The sequence below is a fragment of the Callorhinchus milii genome, unplaced genomic scaffold (genome assembly GCF_018977255.1).
Source record: "Callorhinchus milii isolate IMCB2004 unplaced genomic scaffold, IMCB_Cmil_1.0 Scaffold3, whole genome shotgun sequence".
NCBI lineage: Eukaryota > Metazoa > Chordata > Chondrichthyes > Chimaeriformes > Callorhinchidae > Callorhinchus > Callorhinchus milii.
Genome location: NW_024704744.1, coordinates 49,039,006 through 49,053,941, shown reverse-complemented (window position 1 = coordinate 49,053,941; position 14,936 = coordinate 49,039,006). Strand labels below are relative to the sequence as shown.

Sequence of the window (14,936 nt, the reverse complement as noted above, 5' to 3'; positions counted from 1 at the left end):
ACAATTATATGAAAATAGAGTTGGTGGTGCTTACACCCAAATGTGCTACCAAGAGATGAGCAATTGTTCGCTTCCCTATGAGATGGAAGCATTCAATGACCAAAGAAGAAATCACACACCACCATTCTTTCAGATACTATGTTAGCTACTCAGTCCTCAAAGGCACAATAAGTAATTTCTGTGGGCCAGTCATACACAAACAGATGGTGCAATGTGTCAGCAAGAACATAAACAGACCTTTAAAGAAAATCAATCTTTAAAAATACCTCCAAATTTGACTCTAGCTATGGTTTAACATGCCCTAGTAATGATTCCCCTATATATAGGGTAAGATTCAGCAAAGCGACTCTCAGCCCCCAAGTCAAATGAGCAGAACTCCAGAAAATCCATCCAACTTTACAACTCATATTATTCATGTATGCTTTCAGCCACTACCCCTCCCCCCAAAAAAGCTGGAACACTCTCCCTCAATTCCTCTCCCCTTTTTCCAATCCTGCCTGAAAACCTTCCTCTTCGACCCTGCTTACGGCCTTCTCCCCCCACCACCCAACCCCCGCGCCCCCCCAGCTTGGAGTCAGGCTCCGCCACTGTTAAGCGCCCTGAGACGCTAACCTGCGTGGAGGGCACTACATAAGTGCAAGTTGTTGCTGTATGACTAGTTATTCTCCACTCATGACACAGGGAACTATGTCATAATGTGGTTGTCTCAGTCTGCTATCTCAGACGCTGCGTTTTAACAATTGCGAAAATATGGCCGACTCCTGGTCATGAGGTCGTCAATGATGTCATTTGCTGCACTCCACAAAATACAAAGTTAGTGGCATTTCTGGCACATAGTGGGCTACTAAATGCCATTAGTGACACTTCCTGTGGAATAGCAGAAAGTTAGATCAGTGTGATCTGGACAACAGGAAGTTGGACATTTTTTAAGCAAAGGAAACCAGCTGGTCAGCACAGAAACCAGGAGCACTAGGCGTCTACTTTAGGCTGGTCTGCACTCAACTGGGAGTTGGAGCTTACAATAATATTGCCTTGTATGTGTATGTTCCAATAGTTCAGGCAACCTCATGGTTCACAGAATTTTGGAGTATCCAGCACCATAGATCAGGTAACATTGCATCATCTTAAATCTTCTTTACAATCTCAATTCTAACCAGACAATAATAGAAATAATACTCCTGACATTTAATATAGCACCTCATCAAGTCTGCAAGACATCTCAAAGTGCTTCAGAGAATATACTGTAAAGTGGATCGACTGTATTGTGGGAGAAACGCAGAAGCCAATTGCACACAGCAGTGTCCCACAAACAGTCGTGGATTGAAGTGATCAATTTATTATTTTAAGGAATTATTAGCCCCGGAAAAGCGATCCACCAATCGACTAACAACCGAGTTCCTACTTACTGCTAGGTAAACAGAGGCATGTGGAGTAAGGAAACTTGCCCAATATTTCGCCCTACCGGTAATTGAACCCAGGTCTCTCACTTGCGAAGCGAGTGCTTTAACCACTGAGCTGCAGAACTCCACAATGATCAAATGCAAGGATTATTATTATGTAGAATCCAAGGATTATTTATTTAACTATAAAGCTGTTCTGTTTAATCTCTGCGGTATTATGTATTTCTGCCTCACAGTCCAAGCTTCAAAAACCCAGTCTAAATGGGTCAGTTATTACAACATGTCCTATTTTAATCTTATTTACTAAATACAAGCAAATTAAATTGTTAAAAACACTCTAAATACTAGAATCATCATCACTCTCGCGCATTATTTTCCTTCTGAGAATTAAACACAGTAGGATTAGAACGACATGATTCAACTGATAACCAAATGCCCTTAGATTCTCCCCAGTAATGGATTGATCTTGTGGAGAACATTTGCACTGACTTGATTCTTTCAGTTATGGTCAATTATCAGACCCAAATGTTCTTCCAGTTATACCGACAACTCTGTCACTTACCCACTTTAAACACATCTGTAATCATACATGTTCATAATCAGTCTAGATCTCCTTGAGTGATATTTTTGTTTATACATTGCAGTACACACTGCCAGATAACACATGCATAACTCCTATTGTGGAGTCCTGTAGCTCAGTGGTTAGAGCACTCGCTTTGCAAGCGAGAGACCTGGGTTCAATTCCAGGCAGAGCGAAACCTTGGGCAAGTTTCCTTACTCCACACGCCTGATAATAATCCCTCCAAAAAAAACAATAATACATTGGTCATTTTCAATCTACGACTGTTTGTGGGACATTGCTGTGCGCAATTGGCTGCTGCGTTCGCCCACAAATATACAGTCAATTCACTTTACAGTGTGTTCTGTGAAGCGCTTTGGGACGTCCTCCCGACGTGAAAAGCGCTATATCAAATGCAAGGATTATTATTATCATTATTATTATTATCCAACCTGAAGTAACAAGCCTGAACTATAATCTGTACCAGATCAAACTGTTCTGAAGCAAGGCTAATAAATCAAACACCCTCCCTGTCCTGCAAAGTCTATACACGAGGAGACGTTTCCACCCTCATCTGTCCAAAATATCCACAGTTTTAATGACAACAATTTGCATTCATATAACGCCCTTCATGTTGGGCATCGGCTCGGAAGGGCTTCAGATCCCAAGTATACTATGTAACGTACTTACTTCAGCAACACAATATATGGATCGAAAAGGAAAAAGGTTCAGTATCTTTTGAGTATATTTTCTAAAAAAAAATCTTTTGAGTATATGTCTAAAAAAAATCATTTTGAGTATATTTCTAAAAAAAAATCTTTTGAGTATATTTCTAAAAAAAAATCTTTTGAGTATACATATTTCTAAAAAAAAATCTTTTGAGTATTATTTCTAAAAAAAAATCTTTTGAGTAAATCTTTTGAGTACATATGTGTCTAAAAAAAATCTTTTGAGCATTTTTCTAAAAAAAAACCGTTTGAGCATTTTTCTAAAAAAAATCTTTTGAGTATTATATATATAGGTATAGGTTTTAAAAAAAATCTTTTCGAGTTATTTCGAAGAAAAAAAAATCAAACGTGAACACGACCCAAACACACCCCCCACACCCCCCACCCCCACCCCCGAGCCCATCCGACCCCCGGCGCCTGCACACACTGGAGCAGCTCAGCCCTCACACCCTGACACCCAGTGCCACTGCCTCTGAACCCCCAGTACCTGAATGACTTCCACTCACTCACTCACTGACTCACTCACCACTCACTCACTCACTCACCTCCCGAGCCATGTGCTTTGCTGGGGGTTCAAGGGGTTGATGCACTCCCTGTGCGGGAGCTCACACTGCCCCCCACAAGCGGCTTCATCTTCCACTCGCCTGTCTTGTGCGATGGAGACAGACGGAGGGGGATGTGTGTGGTGTGTGTGTGTGTGTGAGCGCTGTCCGGGCTGCACTGGAGCAGCTCTTGTCTGTCTGTCTGACTGACTGTCTGTCTGACTGTCAGTGCATCTCTCTGTGTGTCTCCCGCACATCACGCGCTCGTCAGTCCATCGGCCGCGCGCCGCGTCCTCCACCGGCGAAAGCAGCCCCGGAGCGGAGCGGAGCCGCGCGGCGGGCGGGCGGGCGGGGGCGCGCGCGCATACGCACGCACGCGCGCGCACGCACGCACGAGCCAGGGCGGGGGGCGGCGGGCGGAGGGGCGGGGGGCACGGGCCGCGCTGTGGGTGGTCACGTGATTGACCCCCCCCCCCCCGCGGCCCCGCCCTCAGCGCCCGCGCTCTCGGACTCTGACGGTTGAAGTGGTCGACGGGGGTTACCAACGGCGACGGAGGGGAACCGAGAAGCGCGGGAGGGCCGTCCGCGGCGGCCGCTGCTCACCGAGACTCGGACCAGCTTCAGAGGCCCGTGTTTGACCCGAAATCTTTCTCCTCGGTTTAGTTGCCGCGACCCGGTGCCGCCGAGCGGTGGGGGGGAGGGACGGGGGTGGGGGGGAGGGGACGGGGGTGTGGGGGGAGGGGGCGGAGGGTGGGGGGAGGGGACGGGGGGGGGGAGGGGGTGGGGGGAGGGGACGGGGGTGTGGGGGGGAGGGGACGGGGGCGGAGGGTGGGGGGAGGGATGGGGTGGGGGGGAGGGGACGGGGGTGTGGGGGGGAGGGGCGGAGGGTGGGGGGGAGGGACGGGGGTGGGGGGAGGGGGGGAGGGACGGGGGGTGTGGGGGGAGGGGACGGGGGCGGAGGGTGGGGGGAGGGGATGGGGGTGGGGGGAGGGGGGGGGGAGGGGACGGGGTGGGGGGACGGGGTGGGGGGGACGGGGGTGGGGGGAGGGGGTGGGGGGACGGGGGGGGGGGGGGGGAGGGGACGGGGGGTGTGGGGGGGAGGGGACGGGGGCGGAGGTGGGGGGAGGGGATGGGGGTGGGGGGAGGGACGGGGGTGGGGGGGAGGGGACGGAGGGTGGGGGGGGGCGACGGGGTGGGGGGAGGGGTGTGGGGGGAGGGACGGGGGTGTGGGGGGGAGGGGACGGGGGCGGAGGGTGGGGGGAGGGGAGGGGGTGTGGGGAGGAGGGGACGAGCCGCGGTTGCGGTTTTTCTCCTCCCTCGCCTCAGCCGGAGAAGCCGCGCACGTCCGGCTCCCGAAGCCCGGAATACCATCCCGTGCAAAAAGTGAACTCCAAATTAAGAGTTCTGTAGCGTAGTGGTTACCGCCCTCGCCCGCGAGAGGACACGGGTTTAATTCCCAGACCGGGTGAAACCCGAGGCAAGTTTCCTTACTGCACACCTGCATTTACGGAGCAGTAAACAGGAACCTGGTTGTTAGTCAATTGGCAGTTCGCTCGAAGTAACAATCCCCCCCAAAAAAGTTACTCAATCCACGGCTGTGCTCAATTGGCTGCCCACAAAATAATAATAATAATAATCCCTCCAAAAAACAAAATCAAGAATAAATCGGTCACTTCAATCCATGACTGTGTGGGACATTGCTGCGCGCAATTGGCTGCCGCGTTTCGCCCACAAATATACAGTCAATTCACTTTGCAGTCTATTCTGTGAAGCGCTTTGAGACGTCGAGAAGACGTGAAAAGCGCTATATCAAATGCAAGGATTATTATTAACATATACTGTCAATCCACTTTACAATATATTCTGTGAAGCGCTTTCAGATGTCTCAGCAATGTGATAAAGCGCTGTATCAAATGCAAAGATTATTATTAAAATACAATATAGATAAATATAGCGCTATACAATATAGCGTGGAGTCCTGTGGCTCAGTGGTTAGAGCACTCGCTTTGCAAGCGAGAGACCTGAGTTCAATTCCAGGCAGGTCAGGGCGACACCTTGGGCAAGTTTCCTTACAACAACAACAAGATTCCATTTATTGAGCACCTTTCACGTCGGGAGGACATCCCAAGGCGACGGAGGGGAACCGAGAAGCGCGGGAGGGCCGTCCGCACAGAGCCACACAGAGCCTAATAATAATCCCTCCAAAACAAAACAATAATAAATTGGTCATTTTCAATCTACGACTGTTTGTGGGACATTGCTGTGCGCAATTGGCTGCCGCGTTCTCCCACAAATATACAGTCAATTCACTTTACAGTGTGTTCTGTGAAGCACTTCGGGACGTCCTCCCGACGTGAAAAGCGCTATATCAAATGCAAGGATTATTATTATTATTATCAGTAATTCCCATTATTTCCCTTATTATAACGAAGATTATTGAGTTTTGAATATAAACTAACTGCAAACTGCAATGCAAGGATTATTATTGTTAAAACTGGTTATAAAAAAAACTTTGTAATATTTGTATTACAGTTCCAAGATATAAATATCCCTATTTATTTGCATAGAAAATTAACATTTAAAACCAGACATTTAAAGACAGGGCGACTTGGAGGGTAGAAGGGAGTTTGGGGTCTACCTTCTGAAGGATCGGTCATTGGAGTGGGGAGGAACGCACAGCAGAACCAAGTTTAAGTCTCATACGTATGCTTTCTGTGTGTCTGGTACGAAACAAGCACTCTCCCCAATCACATCTGCTTAACTAATTCCAGAGGTTAGGCGCAAGTTGGCAAAAGCCAAGGTTTAGGAATTGCTGGAGTTTAACTAGCTTAACCTGTATAATTTCCCATTACAAAGACAGGCAAGCTTCCCATTGCTTGTTCAGCTAAATCCAATCTGATAAGTCTTGCAGGGTTAACATGAGTTGAGTGGGGGGAATCCACGTCGCCAGTGACTGGTCTGCCATGCTTTGGAGTACTGCGGATAGGCCTGGTTCAAGTACTGGACTATTGAAACCAATACAGAGGATATGCCCGTTAAAGAAATAAAACATGAAAATAGAAGCGTCAGAGAACAAGTTTGATAAAAACTTAGTGTTCTAAAGGTATTGAGGTGATCAAAATTGTTTTAGGAGAATTTACATTCAAATTGATCCCAGCAACTGTAATTCTGTAAAAAAAATCACAATCTTATCTGATTCAACTTTTCCAATCTATCACACAAATAAATGTTTGTATAAGCTAGTTTGTGGTCACAGGACTTTGACTCAGGCACATTTCCAGCCAGGCCAAAGTTCAAAATTATTTCAGAAAAGCATGCATCAAATGTAAAAATACAATGCAGTGTTAACTAATAAGTTAATAACAGTCACAGACAGATACTACTTATTTTCCATATCCATATAACACAGAATAGACAACAATAATGTTCAAATGATACAACGCTAATCGAAAAGAAAATAATCTTTCAGAACAAGTTTACAAAATTTGCCATACTCTTTGTGCAGTTTTTGTAAGGTCAATTTGTAAGTTAAATTTATCAGCTTAAATTATATGCAAATTAATTGTTTTAAAAAGTGTTTTTTTTCTGGTATCAAAAGAATTGCCTGCAGCATTCAAGGCGATTCATTCAAATCTCCACTCTTGTCAAACTACTCCCTCTGGAGGCTGTCTGTGTGAAGATCAAACCCTTTCAACTTCCCATCGCTCATTTGATTAAATTGTTACTAGATTTTGCACTATTCATACTGTAACAATAACACCCACATTAATATTTTCCAGGTAGTTTGTAGACCAACACTGAAGTGTGCTGAACTACCTCCGTGAGTACACTTTTGATGTAAAAAAAGAGTACTAAAGACTCTAAAACTACTCTGGGATCTACCTCAGGTTAAACTCAACCTCGAGCTAAACTCCTAACAAGTCTAAATTGGATTAGTGATTCTATGTCAAAAATCTTATTTTACAATCAAGTAAATATTTTGAAGTTTTGCATATTACACAAGAGATAATGATTTACACACAAGCAACCTCACATATTTGCACCTTTCAGGAAGGATAACATCTCAAACCATCTTAGAATCAGAGTAGAAAGCCAACCAACAGCAAATTACACTTGTATAACACCCTTCACGTCGGAAAGATGTCCCAGGGCGCTGGACAATCAGTTTTGGACCCGAGCTGGCAGTTGGGGGCAGGAGGGGTGGAAGGTGGCCGGGGGAGGGAGGGTGACTAAAGGCGCGGTCAAAGGTCTTTAGAGCAGACGATAGGGACTGAAGTGGAGGGATTGCGGGATGGTTCCAGAGCATGGGGACAGATATGCTGAATGCCCACCCACCTGCCAATGGTGGGATGGGAAGTGCAGGGGACCTGAAGCAGGCCAGTGTCTGCCGAACAGTGGAAACGAACAGGCTGGTATGGGATTAGGAGGTCAGAGGTAGTAGGGAGCAAGACCATGGAGGGATTTGAAGGTGAGCATGAGGGTTTTGAACTCAATTCTCTAGGATGGGGAGCCAGTGAAGTCGGGCAAGGATGGGGTGATCAGTTCAGAGCCTGGTGCGGAAGAGGACTCAAGCTGCAGAGTTCTGAGTAGGAAATGGAGAGGCGTGGAGGTAGAGGGAACTCAATGAACGTGTGATTGAAGAAGAGGTTTTGAAAGCTCATAATGAAGGGTTTGGGAGAGAATTCCAGAGAGAAGGGTTTTAGTGGCCGAAGGTGCAGGAATGTGTAGCAGATCAGGAGGGGAGCTGGACTGCAAAAGTAGGGATGAGGCAAAAACATGAAGTTTAGAACAAAGATCTTGCTGCATATCTGCTGAGGGACACAGAGCTAGTGATGCCTGGGAATGATGGGCATTTTGCAGTTCTATTATTATTATTATTTTGCAGTTCAACTACTAACAAAATTTGATTTGCAGTGAACTAAGCAATTGAATTAATACATGATTGAACATGGAAGTTTCCTGATTGACTGTTACCTGGAAGAGGCATAGAACCATAAGAATTCACAGCACAGAAGGCCAATTGGTTTATTGTGTCTGTGCTGGCTCTTTTAAAGAGCAATTCTTTCAGTCCCATTTACCTGTCCTTTCCCCATACACCTATAATTTAGACCTTTTTAGGTATTTATCTTGTTCCCTTTTGAAAGGAAATATAGATTCTACCTCAATCACTGCTCCAGACAGAGCATTCTTTATTCCAACAATTTAGTGAGAAAACAAATTCCCCTAATCTCTTTGCTATCTTAAATTGATGCCTTCTCATCACTGGTTCACAAGTATGTTTCATTTCTCAAATCAAACATGAGAGCTGTGTGTGTGTGCGAAGGGATAAAACCACATTAAACAGTATTTTTTATCGTGAAAATTGCTTTTTTACAGTTTACATTTTCAAAGTATAGGAGCGTGTAGGATTGATTCATAGGATTGATTCATTCTGTGTCAGTGCACTCTGCTTTTAAATACGTAGACGTGCTACATAGTAAATATACAATTGCCACTGCATTTTGGACCATGCCCGTGTTGGACATTATACTGTATTTTCAAAGAACCATCGCTAATTATTCTGTCAAAACTGCTTATATAACATGTACACTTTTTTGTTTGGACAAAATAAAATGACATTACATAGTGTCCAGACAGCAATCTACAGTGTCAATCATAAAACAATGCTGAAGCCCGTTACAAACTAGGATTTACACAATATCCACTCATTTAGAGCACTGCTATAAAGCTACTGGTGCTTGACTTTTAATGTGTCACACTTCACTGTAGCATCAAGATAACAAGTATCTTCCCCTGTAATTCATAATGCAATATGGTATTATGCAGGATTTTTCTGAACCTCAAGATCAGATTCAGTGGTTCTGTGTCAGTTCTGCCCACAGAATCTAGTGCTTCCAGGTAAAATATAAATTCCTGCTTCAGTTCTTGAACAAACAGTATGGCTAATATTAGGTATTGAACTAAATTCTGCACAATGGAAGTACAGACTGATCAGGTTGTAGTAGGTATTCTTATTGACTATCTCGCACCGATCCGTTCCTTTTTTTCCTCTGGAGGTAGAATCTTTATTTCAAAAACTTTGAAGAATTCCAATAGTCCTTCGACATCTTTAGGCTCTAAACTGTACTCTTCAGCTATTTTATCAGATGTCCACGTTTTAGGATCAAGTTTGTGGTTGTTGAGGATGGTAAGAACCTCTACTATGGATAGTTTGCCTTTGGGAATATTAGTAACTGCAAATGGGTCCCGTTTCAAAGTAACCTTCGAATGTCTCATCTCCTGCTGCGGCTTGGTCCTTTTAGCAATTGGATGTTTCTGGAAAAAGGAAAGCAAAACAGTGAAATTTCTCAAGTGCCAAAAGATAAAAGTCAGCTATTGGAGGCTTATATGCTATTCATGCTTACTGCATCTAACATGCCCTGAAAGCTTGGATGATTTTATTGTCAGATTGACAGTTTAGCAGATTCTACTAACCAGGGTTAGTTTTTATTGTTGAAGAGCTGGTCTCGCAAGAACTATTAATGATCCATTTGCAATGATATTTACGCTCCAGTCGTGTGGAACTGCTGTATTGAAAGTATCTCAAGTATGATTTAGACTATTTGTTCACAGCAAATTGCAACAAAGGTAATCTAAACTAACCATATGTAAAACACACCAAAGGGAGGAGCATCCTTTCTATCTATAGAACCCAGCGACAATATCAAACAATCCACACTTATCAAATTAGTGCTATAATCCACCAGCCTGCCCTTCAGACAGATGTCAGTAGTTAAAACAACAACAAATTAATTGCATCCCAGGGCACTGCTAGGGTTTGTAATTGTTTTGTTCTTCAACATGGCACCTAGGTTTGGTCACTTCCAACCATACATAATTTCACCACTTAGTTATTCATCCAAACTGATAACCATTTTCAATATATATGCATTGTTCAAACAAACACACAGTGGTACAATGTTACAACCATTCAACCATTCAAATTTCCCCTAAACATCTCCTTCTGCCCTTTGGGGTAGAGACCATTTTGCCCATAGCATCTGTTTACTCTCTGCCTCAATCCCTGTCTGTCTTCAGATGACACCTAAAGACCTTCCTCTTCGACGATGCCTATGGTCACCTCCCCTCAGTGCTGGCTCAGCATCAAGCTCCACCACTGTTAAGCACTCTAAGTCGCTACCCCTTGTGAAGGGCACTATATTGTTGTTTATTTTTAATACTATGTATGTATTTCAGTACAAACCTCTACAGGAGTATCCTTTGAGTCTACATAAACATTTTTGAGTAAAGACACAAGATTTTCATTCTTTCTGGTTAGTTCATCTATTTCGACTTGACCTATAAAAGAAAAAAATACATTAGTATTATGAACTTACACATAAGACTATGCCATAAGATAGGTAATACTGACTTGAAATTAATCAATGTACCCAATTGATCTACTTGGCACTTAATTTTTGAATATGATTGTGGTTTGGAATCCTATAGAGGCCTAACTTGGTCAGCCTTAACCCAGTTCCTAGTATTTTAGTGAAGAGTCTGGTAAGGAAGGGTATGAAATGTTTGCCAGCGGCACTCAAGATTTTTTCTTCGTCAGGATTTCAGCGAAGGATAATTTTCAATATATATGCATTGTTCAAACAAACACCCAGTGGTACAATGTTACATTTGTATTTCCAAATGTGTGTTTGAAAATTGTATATTTCAGCTGCACCATCAGTAATAGTGATTATAGATCATTGCTATTGAAAACAAGGAGAGGTGAATTATTAAATAAATCACACAAGGATATTGACTTATGTGGGCCCGTCATGGGCATTGGAACTAAAATGTCATATATATTTGTGATTTCATTTCTGACTATGAAAATCTATTAGGAAGTAATGTTCTTTTGAGATCTTGACACAACTTTGTCACATAATTGATCAGTGATGCCTTTAAAATATGCAGTTCCCACTTATACAGAACTAAATACCAGGGAAAAAATGCAGATGTCAGCAGTACAAATATCCAAAATGCAGATTACTGCATTGCTTCTCTTCTGTGAACAACGGAATTCTAAGTCAAACAGCTGAGGCCATCAGTATGAGAATGCAAACAACAACTTGCACTTATATCGCGCCCTCCACGCAGGGTAGCATCACACCACTGAGATTCATTCATTTACACTCAACACATACAAGTGGTGTGAAGAACAAGTAGCTATCTCCAACGTGCTTCTCAACCTACAGATGGACCTGGGATCTTACAGCATTTCAACATAAAAATAATCAACGAGTGCACTACTTAGGTCACCTCCTCATGTCATTCTATGGTCTAAAAAGAGCAACAGATTTAAGATCCAAGGCTCTGCCAGTGTGTAAAATAGTAGTCTGAATTGAATCCACATACATCTGCAGTTAGCTGAGATCAAGCACTCACAGTGTCACTGAGAATTTCCACAATCAACTGGCAGTGTTTGAATAACTGTTAAAAGCAAGTCTCATTTTTTCAGCTAGAATCCCTTGCGGAAAAGATTACGACTTTCCATAATTGCACAAGATTTGCTATAAAGAAATCTGACTGATACAACATTACAATCATTTCTAGCAGGTAAGTACTGTACTTGGAAGAGTTTGTAGAATAATGAAATATTGTTTGCATGCTGAAGATTAATCCTTTTCCTACCAAATATAAATTATTAGAAATCAATACCTAATGTTTGTATATTCCTTTTCAGTTGGCCTCATAAATTAATAATAATAATAATTGCATTTGATATAGCGCTTTTCACGTCGGGAGGACGTCCCAAAGCGCTTCACAGAACACACTGTAAAGTGAATTGACTGTATATTTGTGGGCGAACGCGGCAGCCAATTGCGCACAGCAATGTCCCACAAAGTCGTAGATTGAAAATGCCCAATTTATTATTGTTTTTGGTTTTGGAGGGATTATTATTAGGCTCTGTGTGGAGTAAGGAAACTTGCCCAAGGTTTCACCCTCTGCCTGGAATTGAACTCAGGTCTCTCACTTGCAAAGCGAGTGCTCTAACCACTGAGCTACAGGACTCACAAAGAAGGGTGGGGGAAGAGGCGGACGCCTAACTATCATTGGTAGGGCAGGCTGGACGGGCGACATGGAGCAGGCCGCAGGCTGCTGAGCAGAGGGAATGGACAGGTGATATGGGGTTAGCAGGTCACATAGATAGGAAGGGGCAAAGCCATGGAGGGCTTTGAAGGCGAGGACAAAGATTTTGAGCGTTATCCTCTGGAGGATGGGGAACTAGTGGAGCCGGGCGACGGTGGGGGTGATAGGGGTCACGGTGCAAGAGAGGACACGAACTGCAGAGTTCTGGGTGATCCTCAGCTTGCGGAGGGAAGAGGTGAGAAGGCCAACAAGCTGGCGTTGTCGAGCCTAGATGTGATGAACACGTGGATGAGGGTTTCGGCGGCCTGAGAGCTGAGGCAGTGGCAGAGCCGGGTGATGTTGTAGAGATGGGGAAAGGCAGAACGGGTCATGGCACGGATGTGTCATGTATTTTTAATGATCAACTATCACAGTATTAAGAAACTAAAGACCTTTTATTATGAAAGCTCAAATATCCACAAATTTTGCAAATGCAAAAAAATTTATTAAACTATATCTGTGAATCACACAACTGCAATCTTGTACAAAAGTTCAATATAGTTTTTTTTAAGAAGTTACAAAATTCTTCTAACTTTTCTCAGGCTTTTGACAGGGCAGGGCAAATACTCTAGACACTACCCATGCTACACTGAAGTCAGAGACAGCTCTGAATCTGCTCCCAAGCCAGTCTTAAAAATAAATAAAATGGAAATATTTAGGGATTTATGAGGGTTTTATACATATGTAATTTTCTAATACCCTTGTTAGAACAAACCCTAGCTGAGCAAGGATCTACTATTGTGGATCTACGCTGTACCTAAAGCACAGTACACCCAGATTCTGGTACTAGACCCAGTTAATAATACTTGCATTTGCTATAGCATGTCTTCAAGGCATCTCAAAGTGCTTCACAGAACATACTGTAAAGTGAATTGACTGTATATTTTATGGGCAAAACGTGGCAGCCAATTGCGCACAGCAGTGTCCCACAAACAGTTGTGGATTAAGTGACCAGTTAAGTCCTGCCATGAACACTGTGTGCATAATGCGCTACTGAGGTCACTTTGCAAAGGAAGCAATGTTAGCAGTGTTTGTTTTCCATATTGAAGGTATATGCGTAGGAAGTGATACGATATCAGGACCCGCCCATCCAGAAGTTGGCCATTTCCTCGCACTTCATGTTTACATCATCAGACCACTGCAGTAAAACAGGGTCGCCCTTCATTTCGAAGTCAAGTACTTTGAACAGAAGTACCAGCCTGTTACTTTTGTTTCCCTTTAATCACTGCAGGATCTAAGCAATCCTAGTAATGAACAGGAGGTTCCCATGTTCAAACCTCATAGAATCATACAGCACAGACAGAAGGAGGCCATTTGGCCCATCGTGTCTATGTCGGCTCTTTTTAGAAGGATTGAAAGATTGTGGCCAGAGAGTCTGCTATTTCCATCCTTACTTCCCTCAGTAGCCAGGATGCATCCCATCCGGACCGGGTGACTTATCTACCTTGAGCACCGTCAACCTTTTTAGTACCTCCTCTCTGTTTATTCTTATCTTATTCAATGTCTTTACCCTCTCCTCCGATACTGTGGCATTGGCTGTATCCTCTTCTATTGTGAAGACAGATGCAAAGTACTCGTTCAGTCCATGATCTGATTTGGATAGAATTTGAATCTTTTAGACATCCCCACCAGCATCCTGTTCACACCGAACACCAATATCTCCAGCAGAGGTCACTTCAGCAGTAATGAAAACTCTTAATGCTTAACCTCTCTTAAACCACCACATTAATTCCCTTAGTACAATCTTAAGATAACTCAGTCACAAATTTGGAGGTCAAAGCTTTGACCTTCCAACCTGTATGTCTGGGTTACTCACAGAATAAACTCGCTCATCCTTACAGTGCGCCAAAGTTCCAGCTTTATATTTGGGAACAGCATCCACTGCATTTTGGAATGGAACGTGTTTCAATCTCTTGATGAAAAAAATCTTCCAGAAGTCAAAAGATGCTCAGCGACCACACATTTCTGGGATTTTTAATTGAATAAAAATAATCCTTGCATTTGATACAGCGCCTTATCACGTTGTTCAAATATCTCAAAACGCTTCAAAGAATACGGTGGGTGGGGGGGGGTGGGAGGGGGGCATCGAAGGCGCGATAAGGCGCTGTATCAAATGCAAGGATTACTTGTAAAGTAATTGTAAAGTAGAATGATTGCATTTTGTGGGCAAAACCGACGGCGGGAGGAGGAATGTCGCGCAGGCGGTGGGCGAGATTATCGTCTCGTGTGTTTTTTTTAAAAAAAAGAAATTTAGCTCGAAATGACTGCGAGCAGCAGGACACCCTTCCAGATCACCTTGAACCTGCCCGGCCATGTCAGCCCCCCCCCGAGGTGCACCGTGTACTCACGCGCGCCGCTCTGCCGCTGCTGCTGCTCGGCGAGCCGCTGGCTGGCGGGGTGCCTGGGCGCAGCTCGCGGCCTGGGGCGGCTGATCTCGCCGTGCGCCCTGCTCTCCAGGTTGAAGTTGCGCAGCGCGCGTGTCAAACGCGACCCCATTGTTGCGTGTCCCAGAACGCGCCGGGCCACGTTCTTTCTCGCCCCG

General features: G+C 44.1%; 1 protein-coding gene across 1 annotated transcript; it reads right to left on the bottom strand.

Moving 5' to 3' along the window:
• Window positions 1-8,728: 8,728 nt before the first annotated feature.
• ndufaf4 (NADH:ubiquinone oxidoreductase complex assembly factor 4) lies at window positions 8,729-14,936 on the bottom strand. The gene is made up of 3 exons (XM_007892933.2): window positions 14,743-14,936; window positions 10,473-10,567; window positions 8,729-9,544 (listed from the first exon to the last, which is right to left on the bottom strand). Exons 1-3 carry the CDS (start codon window positions 14,888-14,890, stop codon window positions 9,248-9,250), a joined length of 540 nt encoding a protein of 179 aa, XP_007891124.2. The 5' UTR covers window positions 14,891-14,936; the 3' UTR covers window positions 8,729-9,247.

Coding starts and splice junctions, on each gene's coding strand:
- ndufaf4 (XM_007892933.2), bottom strand. CDS start 14,890: ATGGGGTCGCGTTTGACACGCGCGCTGCGCAACTTCAACCTGGAGAGC. Junction 10,568..14,742: donor GCAGCGGCAGAGCGGCGCGC/GTGAGTACACGG, acceptor TTTCTTTTATAG/GTCAAGTCGAAATAGATGAA. Junction 9,545..10,472: donor CAAAGGATACTCCTGTAGAG/GTTTGTACTGAA, acceptor TCCTTTTTCCAG/AAACATCCAATTGCTAAAAG.